The sequence below is a fragment of the Homalodisca vitripennis genome, unplaced genomic scaffold (genome assembly GCF_021130785.1).
Source record: "Homalodisca vitripennis isolate AUS2020 unplaced genomic scaffold, UT_GWSS_2.1 ScUCBcl_3;HRSCAF=271, whole genome shotgun sequence".
Taxonomy (NCBI): domain Eukaryota; kingdom Metazoa; phylum Arthropoda; class Insecta; order Hemiptera; family Cicadellidae; genus Homalodisca; species Homalodisca vitripennis.
The window spans coordinates 491352-512959 of NW_025776137.1; the positions used below are offsets into that span (position 1 = coordinate 491352).

General features: G+C 36.4%; 1 protein-coding gene across 1 annotated transcript; it reads right to left on the reverse strand.

The window, feature by feature from the left end:
- Window positions 1–790: 790 nt before the first annotated feature.
- LOC124370116 lies at window positions 791–20880 on the reverse strand. The gene is made up of 3 exons (XM_046828407.1): window positions 20117–20880; window positions 19673–19791; window positions 791–846 (listed from the first exon to the last, which is right to left on the reverse strand). The coding sequence occupies exons 1-3, from the start codon at window positions 20878–20880 to the stop codon at window positions 791–793; spliced, it is 939 nt and encodes a 312-aa protein (XP_046684363.1).
- Between the last annotated feature and the right edge of the window lie 728 nt (window positions 20881–21608).

The following is a 21608-nucleotide window of genomic DNA, read 5'->3' on the forward strand; positions in this document are numbered from 1 at the left end:
CAGCAAATTTTGAATTTAAATTTCAACCTGTGACGCATTCTGATATAAAAAAAGCCATAAACTCACTCAAACCAAAAACTTCTTCAGGCATTGACGAGATATCAGCAAAACTAACCAAGATCTGCAAAGAAGAGATAACAATCCCCCTGACAGATATCACAAATAAATCACTCCAACAAGGAATTTTCCCTGATCTACTGAAAACAGCAAAAGTGTATCCAAAATACAAAAACGGCGAAAACACCAGCACAGGTAGTTATAGGCCAATCTCCCTCATCTCAACTTTCTCAAAAATAATAGAAAAAGTAGTTCTGGAAAAACTTCTCCTTCACCTACAGCAAAACAATTTGCTCACAAGCCAACAGCATGGATTCCTAAAAGGAAGGTCAACTGCCACTGCCCTGATACAATTCACAGAACATATAATTGACGAACTAGAAGAGGGAAACAAAGTAACAAGCCTATTCCTAGACTTTAGCAAGGCCTTTGACTGTCTCAATCATAACAGACTACTTTCCAAATTAAGAGCTCTAGGTGTGACAGGGACAACGGAAAAATGGTTTCACAGCTACTTACATGACAGGAGGCAGCTTGTCGAGATACAGTACACAAATAACAACATCAAACAGAAGATGAAATCAGAACTCATCAGTGTACATAGAGGAGTTCCGCAAGGCTCTGTCCTGGGCCCCATACTGTACCTTCTATTGACAAATGACCTCCCAAGCTACAAGACTCCTGCCATACAGTAATGTACGCCGACGATACAGCCATCACACTGGCACATAGATCACTTGAAACACTCACCAGAAACACCAACACCGCCCTCAACATTACCAAACAGTACTGCACAACAAACGAACTGGTTCTTAATGAAAAGAAAACAGTCCAGCTAACCTTTACTACCAGAAACAAAAACAACACTAACATAACACTACCAGATATAGAGTCAAAAAACAGCACAAAGTACCTTGGAATAACAATAGATTCTTCCCTGTCCTGGACAGCGCACATAGACGGCCTCTGCAAAAAGCTCTCATCATGCACTTATGTCATTAGGAGACTAAAACAAATAAGTGGCTTGGAAGCAGCAAAAACAGCATACTTTGCCTTATTTGAATCACATATGAGGTATGGTATTGCAACCTGGGGAGGTACAAGTAATACCAATCTAGAGAGGATTCTGGTACAACAAAAAAGAGCAATCAGATGCCTTGCAAATATCGCCCCACGAGAAAGCTGTCGAGACGCTTTTAAAGAGCTAAAGATCCTCACAGTAGTATCACTTCACATTCAAGAAGTGATTCTACATGCTGTTAATACAGCACAACTCAGGCATAGAGACATGCACCAGCACAATACTCGTCATGCTGCAGACTTCGCACTACCAACTCACCATCTCAGCCTGTTTGGAAGGAAACCCTCATACAAGGGAGCAGCAAATTTCAACCGCCTACCAGACCATCTCAAACAAGAACCAATCAAGACACTCAAGAGAAAGCTAAATCTATGGCTACAAGACAACCCCTACTATACAGAAAAGGAATTTTGTGACAATTAAACATGTTTATTTTTATGAATCTAATGACCACTGACTCGATGTACTGTTCTCAAAGAATATGTCATTAAAGTATATTGTCTATTGTCTATTGTCTAACCCTAGCCCTGGCATGGAATCCAGTTCACTCGAACAGCAACAGCGAGTATACTAAGTGAGCTATCTGCACTAATCTAAATTAACAGTGGTTGGCTTGGACGAACAAACACCTATTTTGCATTTTTTCTTTACTACCAAAAAAAAACTTGATTCATGTTATTTTATGCTCTACAAGGCATTACTTATTATCATGACCATAATAGGTAGCCTACTCTGGTATTAATCAGAGGTCATTATTTTTGGATTTTCTTACCGGGGACCTAAATAAAATTACATTATTAACACATTGAATACGGAGCCCGAGTATAGGTCGGGCTAGCATGCACACCGTTGTATACGGAGCCCGACCTATACTCAGGCTCCCGTACTTAATTCTATACGTTTAGGTTTTCGGTAAGAATCGGGCTTGGTTGTTTCAGACTATTTCCTATGTTATATTGTTTATATTTATACGTCTTTTTATGACAAGTAACAGTTGTGTAGCTGTAAAAATTGTATTTTCAACTATTGCACAACTGCTTAGTTACGTAACCGACTGACTGATGAGAGCATTGTTATTTATAAACAAAGTTCCACTGTTACTGTATAAAGTGATAAATGTTGGTTTAGTTTATTTTGATTAGTTTCTTAGTGATACAAGTTTTATTTTTCTTGATCACTGTGTAAAATGAGTGATCATTTAGACAAAATGACGATGCGCATGATACGTGATATGATATCAGATTCTGAGCATGATTTGGAGGAGGGTGATTGTATTTTTAATGAAAATAAAAGATCATCTGCGATTCAGTTTGATAGAATATTGGGTCAAATTTATGATTCGTGATCGTAGGGTGAGTTTCTCAACGACAATGATCCTGATCCAGATTTTGAGGTTAGGCCTAATGATCACGATGTGAATGATGCTGAGAATGATTATGATAGGCCTTCAATTAGTACTAACATGAATACTTTCTTTTATGTTATTTTATATCAAAAAAATATTTATAAAACATTAGGTGGTTAAAAAAGTTTACACAACATTAGGTGGTTGAAAAATAAAACGTTTATACAAAGTTACAGTTTTTCAAATTTTATTTTTTTCCATAACTTTGTTTACTTTATAATTTTGTTCAAATAATTATTTTATCATTAAAAGACACATTTTCTAAAACTGCGTGTTCTCTCTTTAATTTGATATATAATATGTTAGGTTAAAATAATGTCTTCATGATTTAAAAAACATTTTTTTAAATAAAAAAACTGCCAGTATACTGAGTAAATTCATTGTTATAGAAATAGGGTTCTATGTGTTAAGTATATAGGGACAGAGTTATCTTCTCATTAACATAGATTCCTTTTGTGAGGCAGAAAACAAGAACCGATTGTCATAATTATGTGTAACTTACACAGTAACTCAAATAAGTCTTATTCTTGGCAACAGTATAATAAGCAGCCACCACACAATTGGATTATCGATTATATTGTTACTATAGAATATGACATTTGAACAATAGACACAGTACTCATAAATAGGCCTAATCATTGCCAGCTTTCTTTATTTAGACTAATGACCTTATTACTAGCTATTATTGTTTAGGAGAAGGCTAGTGACAACAGAACAATGGCAATGAATATGCAGATAAGTTATTGGCTCAAAATGCTTTTATAAACAAAGAAATCTGTAAAAACTAGTGTCAGAAGTGAGTGCATTGCCAATAACTTTTCAGAATATATGTATCGACAACAAATTATGATTATTGGTAGTGATCCATTCTAGCATATTATGCCATCTAACATGTCTACCCTGTGAAGTAGCAGTTAGTACTACATGGCTTAAGAGTACTTTATAAATAATTTTGCTTTCAGCCCCTTTGTGGAGACTTAAATTAAGCGGCCTACACTCATTATTCGATTGTTATTATCGAACTATCCGATATATTATACAAATTCGTTTTTTTTATATACTAATCATACATAACAAGAATTATAATACATTTACAAGAATAATACATTACAATTTTTAATAGCATAAATTTAACAGTAACATTACAAAATAACAAAAACCAAATATGGCCTAGATCTACACATCAGAAATACGTTATAATATTTATAGATTGCAGTGAGAAACCGCTTTTGTGAAGGCAGTAGCCAAACCCTTGTATTACTAGAAATTTATCACATAATTTCATCATATTCATCATCATTTTCAAATTCTCAACAAATTAGTTACTTTTTGCCGTTTATTGTTAACATGATAAATGACTGTAGCTAATAAGTAGGTATAATCTGTTTATTAAATAAAGTGTAATATCGAGTTATTCATTCGGATTAAAGAATCAAACCATTCAATAAAAGCAGCCGAATAAAGAGTGTTTATTAAAGTCTACATGCCCTTTTGATTGTCATGAATATCAGTGATTCTATATCAGTCAATAATCATCATCCAATTATGTTGGTGGCCACTTATTATACTGCAGCCCTGTTCTTTTAAATAATGTAGTTATTTGAAAGAAGATAAGAACAACTTTTGCAAAAATAATGAACCAGATAATACCAAAGTAAACCATAAAAAGTATCCTTAACAGTTACAAAACTATCTAGGCTATACTACAATAATACCCAAATTCTAATATGCAAAAGTCCACTCTCGTGGTAGGAAAAATGCATTGCAATTACAACTTTGCCAGTTCCACAGTTACCTTTTGATCTGAGAGCAATATTTAAAATGTTGCCAAACTTATATGCTGATAAATCTAAACCAACAGTCTACTTTATATGAAAAGTACAGTTTAGACAAAGAGTAAAAGGAAGTAAGTTATTTATAACTAAAATTTCAGTACTTTAGTTGTATTTTCTGTGGGCCACATTTTTTGTAGCGTTTCTTACCGGAAACTTAAAAATTACATAGGGCCTACTATTAAGAACAGACTAGACTTTACTTACTACGAAAATTATGTCTTTGTGGTATAGGGTTTGTTTTCAACAAATAAGAGATAGAGGCAGTTTTGCCTCCTCGCCGACATCGCTTCATTTTGTGAGGCAGAAAACAAGAACAGATTGTCCAATTACATGCAATTTTCACAGTAAATCAATTTAATCTCATTTTCTCTAATAATGTAGTTGTTTATGTCTCCGGTAGGAAAAACTCTTCAAAAATAGTAGCCTTCAGATAAATACAAAGTGTAAAAAGATTAGTTTATTTATCTAGGCCTAACTACTAAAATGTATTCATTTGACTTTTGTATTAATCGCTATGTAAAGCAACAACATTAAAATACGATATTAAACCTTAAATTAGCGAAATTTACCATAAATTATTAGCCGTCTAACAATAACTAGTAGATCCTCGCACAGGCCAGTGGCCCATGAGGACGGGCAGAGTAAGTAGTGATGCGCGATTACGAGATTGTTACAATCGAAACGTTTTCGATTGTTTGGACCTCTCGAGACATTTCGATTGTGATTCCCTTAACGAGAGGTTCTTACCGAGAGGTGTTTTTTGCCGAGATGTTCCTAGCGATTGTTTCATTGCGACACGACATCTCTTCTCGTACCGGGCATTTCGAAGTGTTTTGACGAAATGTTGAAAACGAAATGTTTGATTCCATGATCCATAACAGTTTGTTTTTTGCGATACACCAATACACGCTTGACGAGAGGTTCCAACCGAGAGGTTTTCTAGCGATTGTTTCGTTTACGTGTACGATCTATTTCCATTTCTTTAACTAGGCAATAGAAATTCTAAGGGAGATATGTTTGCCGATCGACAGAAGGATTTTAACTGAAATATAAATTAATTCAGTTACTTTTTTACTGACTTGATTTCCGAGTTTATTTAATGAATTATTATATTAGCAGCTACATTTAACATTATATTACATTAAACGCTTATTCAATCACGTTACAATAATGACGTATGAACGGTAAAACATCCAAAAAATAACATGGTACAAAATAAAAACATTTAAATATTTTTAAATAATAACCAAGAAAAGCTATTTATTATAATTCAAGATAATATACTCAATCTTAAATGCTTGAAGAATTATAATTTACCATTTTTTGACTAGACACTATAAAGTAAACTACTGGAATTAATGGAGAGGAGAGTGGTGCAAACCAATATATGGAACGTAAGTATGAAAAAATTAGTTTGAGACAGGCTCGTGAAAATTAAACAAATTGGCTTAACGAATGCAAACAATCGAGAGAAACCTTTCGATTGTAAAAGACCTCTCGCTAAGCAAATCGAAACAATCGTTAAGCAGAACCTCTCGAGAAGGAACATTTCGATTGTATTAACCTCTCGCAATCGCGCATCACTAAGAGTAAGGCTTAAGAGGAGACCACGAGCTCCTCACGTGTGAGATTTAATGGGGTGATCAACCGAGGCGGAGAGAAAGAGTGGGGGGGGGGGGGGGGGGGGGGGGGGACAGAGCCGAGCAGTACCGATAAATCCCGAAAATTCCTGACAAACTCTGTACATGCGGCTAATAGCGACCTCAGTTCGGAACGGTTCTGATTTCTATTATCTTACGAATTAATGAGTCGTTTTATATCCGAATTAATGAGTCAAACATCCACACCACACACACAATAAATTTTGTGTAATTGTAATTGTATCATAAATCTGATATCTTTAATATTCGTAGCATTAGAGATCAGTAGGACTAAATTATTACATAAAATTTCTGTAATATAGAAGTGTAATATGATCTTCTTACATAAATATAAATGTTTAAAATTGTACAAACCAAAAATATACTCATATATGATCTTTAAACTGAATTTGTCAGTTACAGTTAATATAATATAATTAGCAAAATTTTGTAATTTAGTTTAATGATGTCACGTGCTATGTTAGGTATTTAAGTCAGGTAGTTGTCATTGGTTTTGTCCATAATTTCTATTATTAATGTTTTTTTTGGTTGAATATTTACTCGCAAGTTTCTTTTTTAATCTTTTTTAATACCCTTAGTTTATTACAGCTATTACATAACTCTTATTACAGATTTTGTATAGTGTAATTATTAATTTATTTAGACTACCAATTAAGGACTCCACATTATAATAAGTGTTGCTTATTTTTGCCCTATTAATTTGAATAGGTATTCCAATAGCACAAAAAGATTATGACATTTTATTCAAATTGTGCACCATCTCACATTTTGTAAAGTGTCTTTGGAGTTATAAAAGAAAGTTCAATATTAATATAATTAATACGATATAATTTCTATGTTTTGCAGATATGTTTCGTGTGGAAAGTGTCTTTGGAGTTATAAAGAAAAAGTTCTATATTAATATAATTGAATTCCAATTTAGAAGTAAGTAAAAAAGAATACGAGTAAAGAAACTCTAAAACAATTGTGGTTAGAAAAAATGTCACTGTCACATTTAGGTTATGTTTATGTTTATGATGGATCCAAAACTGACACGAGCTCCTCACACGGACTATCTGTAGTTCGGCAGCGGAGGGGCCCCTCCATCCCCACGCTTTCTCCTCCGCCTCGGTTGATCACCCCATTAAATCTCACACGTGAGGAGCTCGTAGAGGAGACCGGCTTCTCCTTACAAAAAAAAAAAAAAAAACTTAAAACAACAGTCTAATTTCACTCATTTACGATCAAAGACGTCGTGCGTGGCGTAAGATCAACATTACAAAGAGGTAAAAGATTATAAGGATGCCCCTCAACGTTTTCAGTGGCGTTTCAATTAAGTTAATGCATTTATAATTCACACTATAATAAATGAAAGAATCAGCATTTGTTTTCTAGGATAAACACTTATTACCTCAAGGTCAAATCACATCGTTTAGTTTCAGTTATTAATATACATTATTATTACTCAGCAAACGTGTAAATTATTAAATTATTTGTTTTATTTATCCCACATTAAGACCACATTCAAACTTACAACACTCAAACATTAAAGCTCTATTCATTCCATACACATTACACCCACTTCCAGTGCTGGAGTCTAGAGTTTCCTCATTGCGTGGTCTCCCAGTTTAATGCAAGAAACTCTTCAACACTGTAAAAAAACTTTTGACGCCAGGCAGAGTTTCATATGCTGTAATGTATCAAGCTACACAACGTATATATACGTTGTAAAAATGTTGATACAAGTTTTTAACACATTAGGCGTTGAGGCTTTTTTAACTGATTTTGGCAATCTGGTTATAAAAGGAACACCTGCCCGTGAAGATTGATGTTCATTAACAATTGACCTATGCGTTCCCGAACGGTAATTACCTCTGCCTCTTGACATTCGTGTATGTCTCGACCTCTCGTTAAAGCACATTAAGACAAACAAAATAATACGTTTCTAAGACGTAGATACGTGGCAAAGTCAACAGTTGCAATTTATAACACTGTCATGCATGACTAGTTCAAATGAGCGATAAATGCGAATGTTTTTTTTGTAATTTGAAAACTCTTATAAAGTGGTTGCTTCTACAAGCTCCCTACAATACGGTTCCATATGAAAGGCGTGGAGCAATTAAACCGCCGTACCGTCGTAATCAATATCTGAATAGGGCAATATTTTGCCATAGATCTTAAGACAAACTCCTGAGAAAGTCTGACACAAACATGATCAATGTGATTTTTCCATGTCAACCCTTGATCGAGGTGTAATAATGTAGATCATTATGGTGTAATAATGTAGCGATCATAACAGAGAGACCGCTTTCAATTTCTATAGAGCGCTTTGAAAAGTTCAGGAAGTTTGGTTTTGATAAGTTTTTTTGAAAATTGAGGCTACTATAATGTTGGACACAAGTGTTAATATCAACAAAGGTAACTCCAAACTTTGTTTTGAGCTTCTTATAAAAAATACCAACTGCGTACTGCACAATCCTTCCATGAAATAGCGATGATTAAATATCATTGGCATAAATAAGAAAAAGAATTGGACTTAATATTGATCACTGGGGGACTCTATATCAAAGTTTGGATGACCCGTGCTTTATGGTTTAAGAATGAACTAATCCATAAACGCGACACGCCTCGGAGGCCGTGACAGAATTTGTCAACAAGTGTTTTGTGGTCAACACCATCAAATAAAATTAATAATTGATTTATTATCTTTCATTACACGAATCAAGTGTATGAATCACAACCCAAATTATATATAATATAAATTATAATTTATATATAATATAAATTATAATTTATATATAATATAAATTATATATAATTATAATTTATATATAATATATATTTATATAATTATATCTTCATCCTCATCCGCAATTAATACATCCATCACAGTACAATTAACTAAGTACAATACAATACACTACACTATCCAGTAAAAATTGCAAATTAATGTAAAAATAATAATTTGCCTCTATCATGTATTAACTTATGTAAATAATCGCATTTCGAAATCTTCACATTAAACAAACCACAATAACAAAAAAATAGAACAAATTTATAATGTTTAGGATTCTTTCTGTTATCTCCTATGCACTCTATGCATCTGAACGTTAGTAAATAAATTAAATACATTACATCATAGACAAATGAAATCATTTTGCTAAGAAGGCTTTGAGTACGTGTTTTATGATTGCTTAAAATCATCGCCACCTCCCAAATCCTAATAATAAAATGCATACGATGAAACATTAGTGCACGATAATACTCCTGAGTTGAGAATTGAAAGAGTCATAAGTTTGCCCACAATTAGAAAATGAAGGTGATTGACTTAAAGGAAGTACGCCTATCATAGTTGAAAGTAAAATCTAAGAGAACTCATTACTGGTTTTCTAGACATGATAGAGTGGAAGAAAAGGTAGAGAAAGTTTACTTAAAAATAAGGGGTGGAAAGTAATCGAAGTTAATTCGCTCTCAATGAGAGAACCTCATTACTCTTAGTAGATTTGTTATTACTGTTGTTAAAATGTATACGCATTCATCTCATAACAGAAAATGAGAGGGAATGAAATTATTAAAATATATACGTATTTATACAGTGATGTTTGGCCTATCTATAAGACAACACTATCTCTAGACTCCAGAACAGCTAGACACAACATAGACTTATTTCCGTTTATGGTCGGCTATACATAAAAATTAAATTATACTTAGTTTTGTTAAGTGTTTTAGTGCGTTTGAGTTTCTTTTTTGTTATTTATTTAATATATATTGTGTAATTTTTATTCATTTTGACGACATTTTCAGTTTTTAATTATTTGAAAATACTACAACACCCAATACTAGCGCTCCCTAAACTAATAATCATTGAAATAAAAAACGTTGGTTTTACTATATAAAGGACTTACCTTCTTTATTTTAATAGTCAAGTACCAATCCAGGAGGTAAAATGTATATTTACTGTAATGTTGGAGAAGTCATTTTCAGCTCTTCGATTCTCGTTAAGCTTCGATCGATTGGAAAAAGATTATGACGTAAACAACATGTAAAACAAAACTTGTAATGAAATGAAAAAAACAACACTAGTTCTCTCTTTACCTGAATTGAAACATGTATTGATCATGTCGTATTTACATTTTTTTATAAAATGCTAAGTAGTTAAAACAATAAATACACCTAAATCACTTTGTAAACGTAATAAGTATTCAAAAATTTATACTTATTCAATATTACAATTGCCTGTTTACTGTATACAAGTCATAAATATGGTTTGAGCGTATAGCAACAAACAAATATATAAAAACGTTTAAGTCACTATTGAAATGACGAACACGAATGTAAATGTTTCTACTACTCTAATACATACACGTATATAATTTGTTGTTTAAAGATTGTCATTAACGATGGATCATTTGAAAGGATAAAAGGATTCCGGACCTCGGCAATAACGATGGAACATGTCCGAAACCCTAATATACTTAACATCATTGTTTAAATATAGGCTCACTTGAGAGAATTTTGAACTGTTCTATTATTGTTATGCGTTGGCCATACAGCTTATGCTTCTCACATTTTCGCTTGGTGCTTAAGGGACATATGGCGATGGCTTTTATAAAATACGTGTTGCGTAATTCTGATATTTTAGAGAGACAAATAAAGCACATTTTAAAATTTAGTAAACACTTTGGAAATTATAATAGAAGGATAATTTTTGAGAATATGTAATCACAATATATACATGTAAATAGGACAGTTAGCTGATCACAGCAAGATAAAACAAATATGTTATCATGAACACAAAGTAACATAGTTTTGCTCCTGAAATGTCTTTTATATTTCTCCAGCTTGTTACTTACTTAAATTAGAACATGCCTTGAAAGGAATTGTGTCCTTAGTAGTGATGGGAGAATCGAATACTTTAAAGAATCGAATACAGTGAATTCGAATTCACCCCTGTATTCGAATATGTATTCGAATACTTGTATTCGAATACTTTTGATCAGCTGAGCGTTTCTAACAGACAGGTCTAGACCTGTCTTACTTGTTTGTCACGAATTCATCACTGTATTCGAATATGTATTCGAATACTTTGGCTTTTGGTGCCTCGTATAAACAAGTCATACCCATGATATACGAACTTCAGAAGAAATATCTTTGTTTACCTTCTACTTCAGTTCCGTCTGAAAGACTATTTTCCACAGCAGGTCCTGTCACTAATTACCGTAGAAATAGACTGAAGAAAGAAAACCTCAATAATATTTTGTTTTTACACAACTATATAAAATAAATATTCATATTTGTTTTTATTGCTTAGAACTGTAACTCAGTTATTATATCATATATATATATATATATATATATATATATATATATATATATATGATATAATATTTATTTTTAAATTTAATAATTATACAATTAATTATACTTTTTTTAAGTATTAAAATTTGTAATTATTTTTTAAAATTATAAATCTCCCCTAAATTATTCATTTCAAAGTCTCCATATATGTATTCATTTTAAACCTCATATGAATACGAATACAGCTCTTGGATATTTTATTTGAATACTATTTGTCAGAATAAACGAATACTCCAGGTTTGAATTCAATTCTTCCAGAGAAATTGTATTCATTTCAAAAGTATTCGAATCCATTTTGATGTATTCGAATATGTGAATACTCTGGCTGTATTCGAATACTATTCGATTCTGTATTCGATTCTCCCATCACTAGTCCTTAGTAACGTCACGTGACGGAATGGATGACTCGATAAGTGTTAGTAGTGTTTGGTCGTTCGTTATGCAGTTTTGTTTTGCGTCTTACTTTAACCTTGATTGTAGTGAAATTCACTGTTGCAGACAAGGAAGCAATACATTAGAACGAATTCACTCAGAAATGAAAGTATTAGCTACTGTGATGTGTAGAATAGTATTGCAGCGGTATTAAATAATCAAAACAAATATAACGAGGCATGCTGTTTTCCGGAAGTAACTTATTCATTGGAAGTGACCATGTGAGTTTCTATTCCAAATATACATTTGTAAATATTTTTTAAAGAGGACATTTTTTAGTTATATTGTTATTAAGTTTAGGTGCAGCATTCTTTTCTTGGAATTTAGTGCCTACATTTTTGAATTAGTGTTAGTCTGGAATATGAAATGGAATGAATGGATATGAATGTTAGTTTTCTTTTTGTAAAATTGTATGTGTTTAGAATATGATGTGTAAATATAGTATGTGTCTAAAAAACTGCAGCCTTTTAGAATATTTCTGCTAGTATGATTAGCGGTATCAATTTACAATAACGTGACCATGGAAAGGTATGTTCATTTTTTTTCCTGAAAACTACAATTTTTCCTGAAAACAATAGTGAAGAAAAAATTCGTCGGCAACGAAAATCAAAGGAGTTAACGATTTTTTGAAATCCTCTGAAAACTCTGTTTTTGACAGTACCTCTGGCAATTTTACTGAAATGATTACGTTAATCCTGTCAACGATGCCTGCCCGCTGCGCAGTGCTGCGCACTGCTTGCTCTTTTAGAAAAAAAAATTAACTCGAGCTTGCAAAAGTCGAATCCCAGATCACGTGATGCCCCTGATCCTTAACCCTCCAAGTGTTGTTCAACAAAATTTTGTCGGTTATTTTCCATCCTTAATGCAATAATGCCCGAAAGGCATCAATATAATACAATGATATACTTTCCCCCCAGTTTATATGCACCTGTGATAATAATACTTGGCTATAAATGCCCAACCCATGAAAAAAGTCCATTTTTCATGGTCACGGTATTGTAAATAAATACCTGATTAGCTACTGTTGTTGGGTTGTCATAATGTTATTTTTACCTATAGGTGTTCTTACATGTTTGGTAGTCTAGGCATAGAATTTGGTAGTTTTTTTACTTTAGTCACTAAGACATTGTTTGTTTTTTTAAAAACGAAAATGTTTGAAAATTAAATGGTAATTCTAAGCAATATATGGGTCAACCTCGATTTTTCTCATATTACAATATAATGTTCCAATAGTCAATTAGAAAAGGAAACGACTAGAATTTCTTGCTGGAAAGCAGTTATTGGGAGCAGGCAACCGCGAGGATTACCTATTAGTGATCAATGGCACTGACGTGATCTGGGCTTCAAATTTGGAACTACTCGAGTTAGTTTTTTTTCTAAAAGAGCAAGCGTCGTGCGTGATCTTCGTCTATACTGAATTGATTCAGGCCAAATGAATGACACAGATTCCTTTACCAGATTTTTACGGAGATTTTGTATTGGGCGGATTATATTGGTTTACTTTGCTTTCCAGCATGTAATTATGTGTTTAAAATTGTTTTACATACATTACCTACATTATATTGTAATATGTACTAATAACAATTTATTAGACATTTTTAATAAAAAAAAGGATCACGCACGATGCCTGCCCGCTGCGCAGCGCTTCACGCTGCTTGCTCTTTTAGAAAAAAAAAACTAACTCAAGTAGTTCCAAATTTGAAGCCCAGATCACGTCAGTGCCCCTGATCACTAATAGGTAACTCTAAGCAATATATGACCGTCTGGCGGTTGCCTGCTCCCTATAACTGCTTTCCGGCAAGAAATTCTAGTCATTTCCTTTTCTAATTGACTATTGGAACATTATATTGTAATATGAGAAAAATCGAGGTTGACCCATATATTGCTTAGAATTACCAATTAAATTAAAAAAATAACAGAACAATACAGTTTTTGTGTGGGTATGCTAAGCGTACCCGGTTTTTTATATCGAAGAATATAATCATTGATACCTAATATTCGCACCTCAAATCCTAGACTATCAATCGATATAAAAGTACCTATAGTCCTCAATAACAATCATAATTGTGTTTTGAATTAAAATATGAATTTAATATTTACAGTGATCAAACAAATTATTAAAACCAAAATTAGGAAAACTAAAGACGACCATATTTACTCCTCTCATAGTTAAGTTATAGTTGTTTCTTTCCTACAAATTTCACATAATGGGTTTTTCGGTACGAGTCCAACATGTTGAAGCCATGAAAAAGCATCGTCATGTAGTTTTCTAAAATTGACTGCCATTTTTAATAATCAGAATTAATTACGTAAACTTGAAATATTATCCTATGTGTATTATTTTAGGGTGTATGTGTATTATTAGCTGTTGAGGTAATTATCATATTAACGGCCGGAGTGGAAAAATACAAGTTTTGCGTTATTAACTTATTGGAATCGTCCTATAGAACAAAAAAAGTATAAGGTTTGATGGGGTGGAAATGAGAAATAATGAAGTTCTAGAACATAAAAAATTAAACAACTATTCACACGCGGAGTAATATTTCCAAGTTCTACATCCACGTCGAGCGTCACGTGACCTTTTGTGACCATGATTCAACCTCGTGATGACGTCATCGGTTGCCCTGCCATCTTTGCAAACGTAAATGAAAAATAATACTGAAATGAGCAGTATTTTGATCCAAATGAACAATGTTTTTCTTAATTTCGAGCAACAAATTAATTACTTGTTATCGAAATGATATAGCTGAGCAGCAGCAACAAGAAAGTAGAATTTTTAAAATTGCAACATTTAAAACTCTTTTTTACTAACATACTTTTTCTAATTTTCCTATCGCAACGAAACAACAAAGTCTCCCGGTTTAAAAACAACGCGCGACCGCACGACGAACAAATACACTCATGTTCAATTAAAAAGGAAATAATTTCGTTTCGGTTAAAACGTAAACTCTTTACGTGCCCTACTAAACACTCCGAAACACACAATTCACTAGGGTTGGTCGAACTAGTGGATGGTTGATTCACCTACTGAACACGATATCTTGTGAAGCACTGACTGACTCATGCCCCGGAGAACTCAGATAACAGATACTTTTATCAGGCTGCTATCAGTCCCGGTGGCAGATAATATTCAAGTAAACAGATTATCCAGACACAACACACAAACTGAACATTAAAACATTAGAAGATGTGAGGAACGAGGCGTTCCCTGACCTTGAGCAGAGAAAGCAGTTAGAACCGGATTTTTAGTGGTGGGGACGGCAGACGCTTAGTTCGCTGCTATCTCTCGCAGTAAACACCGTGCCATACGCGCCTTACTAAAACCATTATTTCTCGTGTTCTATACGTGAAGTGCCAATTTCATAGTATTTAAGTACCGTAAGTTTAGTAAAACGTATTACGTACCGTTATAACAGTGTGTATTTTACAATTTTTATATACCTAGTAAATATTTTTGTTATACATTTGTGAATAGTGTCGAGATGGGTGACAACAGAAAAAGCAAGGTTGGTGGTACAATTTTACACAGCCAAACCAGAGAAATAATTATTAACTTGTACACTTTTATGAAAAGGGAAGCAGAACAAGGGCCAATATTATTAAAACAACTTCAACAGCGTGTAGCAGAGGCCACAGGAATTTCTAAAACGAGTGTAAAAAGAATTGTGAGTGAAGAAAGAACCGCGCCGAGAAATGGTCCACATTTCTCAACTTGCAGAAAAACATGGTCGAAAAAAAAAAAAAAAAAACAGCTGTTGACGACTTTGACAAGACCGTTATATGGCGGACTGTTCATGAATTCCACAGAATAGACGGTAAACGACCTACCCTAAAAACTCTTCTTCCGGTATTAAAAGAAAAAATCGGGTTTAGAGGAGGAATGTGGACTCTGAGACAGGTTCTCAAGAAACTTCAGTTTAAATGGAGAAAATCTACAGATAATAGAAAACTTTTAATAGAAAAACACGAAATAAGAGAAACAGAGTTCGTTTTATTAGAGCTATAAAACGTTACAGAGAAGAGGGCTGACCAGTTGTTTATACGGATGAGACTTATGTCCACGCTTTGCACACAAAGCCCCACTCATGGTCAGATGGCAGCAACAGAGGCCTCTTAACACCTATTTATAAGGGCGAATATGGAATAATTGTTCATGCAGGTAATGAGAACGGATTTATCGACAATGCATTGTTGGTGTTCAAATCAGGCCAAAAGTCAGGTGACTATCATGATTGTATGAATTTAAAAAATTACAAAAAATGGCTGCAAGAAAAACTTATTCCAAATTTAGGCTACCACCAAAAACCGTCCTTGTGATAGACAATGCATCATTTTTTTTTTTTTTTTTTTTTTCCTTCTGAGGGAAGAGGACACTTTGTCCCCGCACTTAGTCCTAAAAGGACCTTTGTGCCTCCCTACTTTAATTTGTGCCCTCAAAAAACCGAGGCTTTTGCAAAAACCAATCAGATTTAAGGGCTCCTGTTCTCTGATGTCCTTGGGGCTGAGGAGATATGCTCCCAAGTATCTTTTCCTAGTCTCTACGATGGCAGGACAATCCAACCAAATGTGCTCTGCTGACTCCTCCTCTTCTCCACAGAGTCTACATTCGCTGCTCCGACTAAGGCCAACCTTCAAAAGGTGCTTCCTCAGAGGGCCATGTCCTGTCAACATTCCTAATATCAGTCTTATATCCTCCTTATTCTGGTCTAGGAGAGCTGTCCACCCTTTTGCATAAGGAGAGATAAACATTTTGGATATTCTTAAACCCGAGGCTCTACTCCAATTCTTGTATCTTGTCCTCTTTTCCCAATCTTTAACCAGAGCTTTAATGTTGGAGAAGGATATTCCACAACCTGGCTCAGGCCCCACCAATGTGGATTCTGCTGCCTTTTTGGCGAGGATGTCCGCTTTTTCGTTCCCATGAATTCCTTCATGACCCGGCACCCAGCCGAGTGTTACACTGTTGTTTGTTGCTAGCTCTGCTAGAGCATTCCTGCATTCCCAGACCGCTTTCGAATCAATCGAACAGGTATCCAGTGCCTTCAGTGCAGCCTGACTATCAGAGAGTATTAGGTATGATAATCCTTTTGTCCCCAACTGTGTGAGTCTTCTAGAACATGAATCTATTGCCATGACCTCCGCCTGAAAAACTGAGGCATGTCTTCCTAGGGGCACAGCCATGTCAACTCCAGGTCCATGTATTCCATATCCTGCCCTAGAGTCTAGGAGTGAACCATCGGTGTAAAACTTCAGGACTCCTTTTTTAGGGTAGGCCTCCCTTTTAATCCATTCCTCCCTACTTCCGATAGAGACCGTATATGGTTTTTCAAAGGAGTATTTCTTAACCATAGTATCAGATACTTTGGTTAGCATTTCAGCCTCAGGAAAATTTTCCAATATCGTCATGTGGCCTTCTAGGGAGGTAGCATTTATTACCTTTGTTCCTAGTAGCTTCATTGCGCTCATCGCAGCTGTTCTCATCACTTCCTGGCCAAGAGGAGTATAACCCTGAACCGCTTCCATTGCTAGTGTTGGGCAGGAGCTCATTGCTCCCGTGATGCTTAAGCAAGCTAACCTCTGAAGACTCTGTAGCCTTCTTGCAGCTGTTGTTTGTTCGACCTTCGGCCACCACACTAGAGCAGCATATGTGACCATAGGTTTTACTATGGTTTCATAAATCCAATATATCATTTTGGGTTTAAGTCCCCATTTAAATCCAAAGAGTCTCTTACAGGCCCCAAGGGCCATTGTCTTGTTTCTAATATGGGAGTTCCAAGTGAGCTTCTCATCCAGGATTAAACCCAGATACTTCACTTCTTTTGTTTGGTTAATGCTGATTCCCTCCAGGACCGGTTTTGCTAGCTGGAATTTCCTTTTCCTGGTAAAGGTAATCATATTAGTTTTTGATGGGTTGATCCGCAGACCTTCCCCATGACACCAGTTGCTTATGAAGTTCAGTTCTGTTTGTATTAGGCGTTCCAGCCTGCCTATGTTTTTCCCTTTGATCATAAACACTAGGTCGTCCGCATAACATAGTAGCCTTGTCCCCCTCTTCTCTGCTTTTCTTAGGAGATCATCCACTACCATCGCCCACAGGAGGGGAGATAAGACTCCCCCCTGGGGGCAGCCTCTTTGGGCCGTGATCGCAGCCGATTCGTCCCCGTACTTGGCTTTCACCTGTCTGCTTTTTAGGAGGGCTACTATCCATTTGACTACGTCTGGGGAAACTCCAAAACGTTCCATCGCAGTCTTCATGGATTGATATGCTACTCGGTCGAAAGCTCCTTCAATGTCCATAAAGACGCTGACCAGGGCTTCCTTTTTTTCGAAGGTATTCTCCACCTCTCTCACTAAACTGTGGAGAGAAGTGGTGGTTGATTTTCCTTCTATATATGCGTGTTGTGTGGGACTAAGTGGGTGTTCCAGTAAAATTACGTCCCTTATGTGTCTATTTATTATTTTTTCCATAGTTTTCACCATGAAGGAGGTTAGGCTTATGGGTCTGTACGAACTGGGTTTTGTTGGATCCCTGTCATTTTTTCGCAAGAACACCACTAGTGCTATCCTCCAGTTCTTTGGTATATATCCTAGGGCGAAACTGCTTCTAAATAGAATGCTAAGGGTATTTAATAGAATATCCAGCCTAATTACGAGTTAGCTGACCCCCCGGAAAGTGTGTCTCCAGAAGTAGTTCTAAGGTCTCCTTCCTGTTCATAGTTAGGTCTCCATTGTCCTTTACTAGGGTCCCCATAGGATTTGTATGCTCCATTTGGAGAGTTTTTTGAAGCCTGGATGCCTCGGGAAGACTGTTAATATTTTTGCAGAAATTCCTCCAGGTTCTTCTTTTATTCGTTCTAAGTTCTTTTTTATATTCATTTTGGGCCTGTAGATAAGGGAGCCAATCGTCTGTCCTTTTTGCCCATTTTAATAATTTCCTCGTTTTGTTTCTTAATGTTTCCAACCTCCCAGTCCACCACGGCACATCCCTCTTCAACCGGTTTTGCCTGGGAGGAAAGTTTTTCTCGTAGGCCTTTATTATAGCTTGCTCTACTATTTGTGCAGACCTTTCTAATTCAAATTAATTTTTCTGAAAGGGTCCTATTTCTTCCAACTCTTCTGCCAGGGACTCTCTGTAACCTCTCCAGTTGGTCGATTTAGGAACCCTGTGGGTCACGTATCTTTCCCCTATCTCCTCTATGTGGAACCTAATTGGACAGTGGTCCGATAGTGAGGCCTCCTTGGAGACGTGCCACCTTACTATATTTATGTTTTTGAGTCCTGTAGATAGGGTTATGTCTAGGACTTCTTTCCTATTTCTAGTTATAAAGGTTGGGCTTGACCCTCTATTCTCTAACACTAGATCATTGCTGAACATAAACTGTAGAAGTTCCTCACCTCTCTTGTTTGTGTTCGTACTTCCCCAATACGTATGGTGAGCATTGCAGTCGCAGCTGAGAATGAGGGCCGAGCCTCTGTCTCTGCAGCTCTGCAATAGTCTTTCTAATTCTTTCGGTGGGCAGCTTGTTGACGGGTTGGGGAAGTAGGCTGAGGCTATGGTAACCTCTCTGTCCCCTTGCAGTGAAGCCACCTTCACTGTAGCCGCCACCAGATCTCTTGTTATTAGATCTGTAATCGGAAAGACTGTTATTAGTTTTGAAGTTAGAATACAAGTTCTTGGGTTTTCAATTGTTCGATCAGAAATGAGATTACCTACCTGAGTTGTCAGTCCTCTGATGCAACCTCTATTGATCCAAGGCTCCTGGATTAGGGCGATATCCAGGCCTGTTGAGATAAACCTTCTTCCCAAGATGTCAGTTGCGCCCTTTGCATGGTGTAGGTTTATCTGTATTAGGCACATACTTACGCCTTTTTCCCACCTTCCCCAGGTGGTCCATCCCCGTCTCTTCTTTTGGATTGCTTGGAGACTTTGTCCCCTTTTCTTCCTCGAGCCGAGACGGATGGTCCTTTGAGAGAAGGTCCCCTCTTCAAGAAGAGAGAACAGGTTGGTCTTTCATCTTCGACCGCTGCACTGGCTTGTGGAGTAGACCTTACAGGTAAGGTATGTACAGATTGCTCTGACACCTTCGTGGCCTCCTCCACTTCCATCTCTTCAGCGGTCCTTTTTTCTGTGGTGACCGTCTCAGATTTCTCTGTAGTCCCCTCTTCCCTTGTGGGTTGTTCTATGTTTCCTTGATGTTTCTTTTTCAGTCTAAGCTGAACTTTTCCAAACTTGTAGCCGATCCATGGACCTTCCTTCTCAAGTTTGTTCGCTGTAGCGCAGTCGACTGCCAGGGTGAGTAGGACAGACTTCCCCTCGTCGCTTCTCCGCAGAACGTTCCATTCTCCGACAGATAGCTCTTTGTTCTGTCCTTTTAAGAGCTTCGTTATCTTTTCGGTTGTATCGAGTATGCTATCAGGAAGATAGACAGTCGCAATTCTCGCACGGGGGATTTCTTCCTCTGGTACTATCCTTAGACTGGCCTCTTCCCAAGGCTTTAGGGAGTCTTGCTTTCCTTTAAGCCATTCTGCTGTTTCAGTGTTTTCGCAGGTGAAGATTAGAACCCCTTGTCTCCTGTTGATACCGTAGAATCTTGGAGAGTAGGGACCCTCCTGTTCTTCCACGATAGCTTCCAGGATGAAGCTCTGGATCTTCTCCATCTGTTCGGTTGTGAGTAGGGTCTCGGGAAAGTTGGAGTGCAAAACCCCTACCCTTATACCAGCTACCGCTTGTTTGTAGGAAGGTTTCTGGGGTTGTCCAGATTGCTCCTTGTGTTCCCCTTGATTTCCTTCATTCCTTGTTTTCTTCCTCTGATGGGCCTCCGGAGTGGATCCATCAGAGTGAGGTCTTTTCGGTTTCTTTCCCTCCTTTTGTTTGTTCAATTTTTTATTTCTTTCTTCTGGAATTGGTTTTAAGGCCAATTCCCTGGCTTCTTCTTGGGAATACCCTCTTTTGGAACCAGACCATGCGTTTTCTGGCGGCTCCACATAACTTAGGCAGTGCTGGGAGCTGTCTCTCGACTTTTGCTCCCTCTTCCTTCTGGTAATCGCCCTCCAGTATCGCATCTTCTTCATCGGTTTCGACTCTGACCGAGTCGGAGGCTTTTGGACTTCTACTAAGAAGTCCGCCTGTTTTTTGGGTTTGTTCAGGATTGCTAGGGTCAGAGCCCATCATCAATCCATCTGTGTTTCGTGAATTTTCATTCACTTTTTGAGTGCTACAAGAGCTCTCTGGTTTTGTTGTTGTGTTTTTTAATTCTGTACTCATTGTGTTCCCACGAGTAGCAGAGATCTAAAGGTCACCCCAAGCATTGTCCCGCTCTACTTGGGGAAGGCTAGGTTTAAACTGGAGGTCGCCAGGTATCCAGAGTTCGCATATTTACGACCAAGCTCTCCCTTGATCACGCAGCCCTCCCTTGATCACGCAGCCCTCGGCATATGCTGTTCCACCTTGGCTTGGATACAGAAGGAAAATTAGAATTAGAATAGTTTAAGATAGATTGTTGGGAAGATTACCCGACAGGTGAGAGTAGTAGGAGAAGAAAGTTAAAAATTGTGGGATAGTTCAAACAGAAAGCCCGCCAGATCAGCTCAGCCTGATCGGAATTATCAAAGAAGACAAGATTTGGATCAGGCAGTTCCCAGGTGCACGCGCACGAAAAGTACAGCACTTAGAAAGAGAGAAGGTGGCTGTGCGTGTGCTTCGTGGACGCTCTGGCTTGGCACATGTGTTGGGGTATGAAGACCCCGCCACTTCGCACCCGACAATGCATTTTACCACAATAAACAACTAAACCCCGCAC

Coding starts and splice junctions, on each gene's coding strand:
- LOC124370116 (XM_046828407.1), bottom strand. CDS start 20,880: ATGAAGAAGATGCGATACTGGAGGGCGATTACCAGAAGGAAGAGGGAG. Junction 19,792..20,116: donor CGGAGAAGCGACGAGGGGAA/GTCTGTCCTACT, acceptor CTCTTCTTGAAG/AGGGGACCTTCTCTCAAAGG. Junction 847..19,672: donor GGGGAAGGTGGGAAAAAGGC/GTAAGTATGTGC, acceptor TTTGTTGTGCAG/TACTGTTTGGTAATGTTGAG.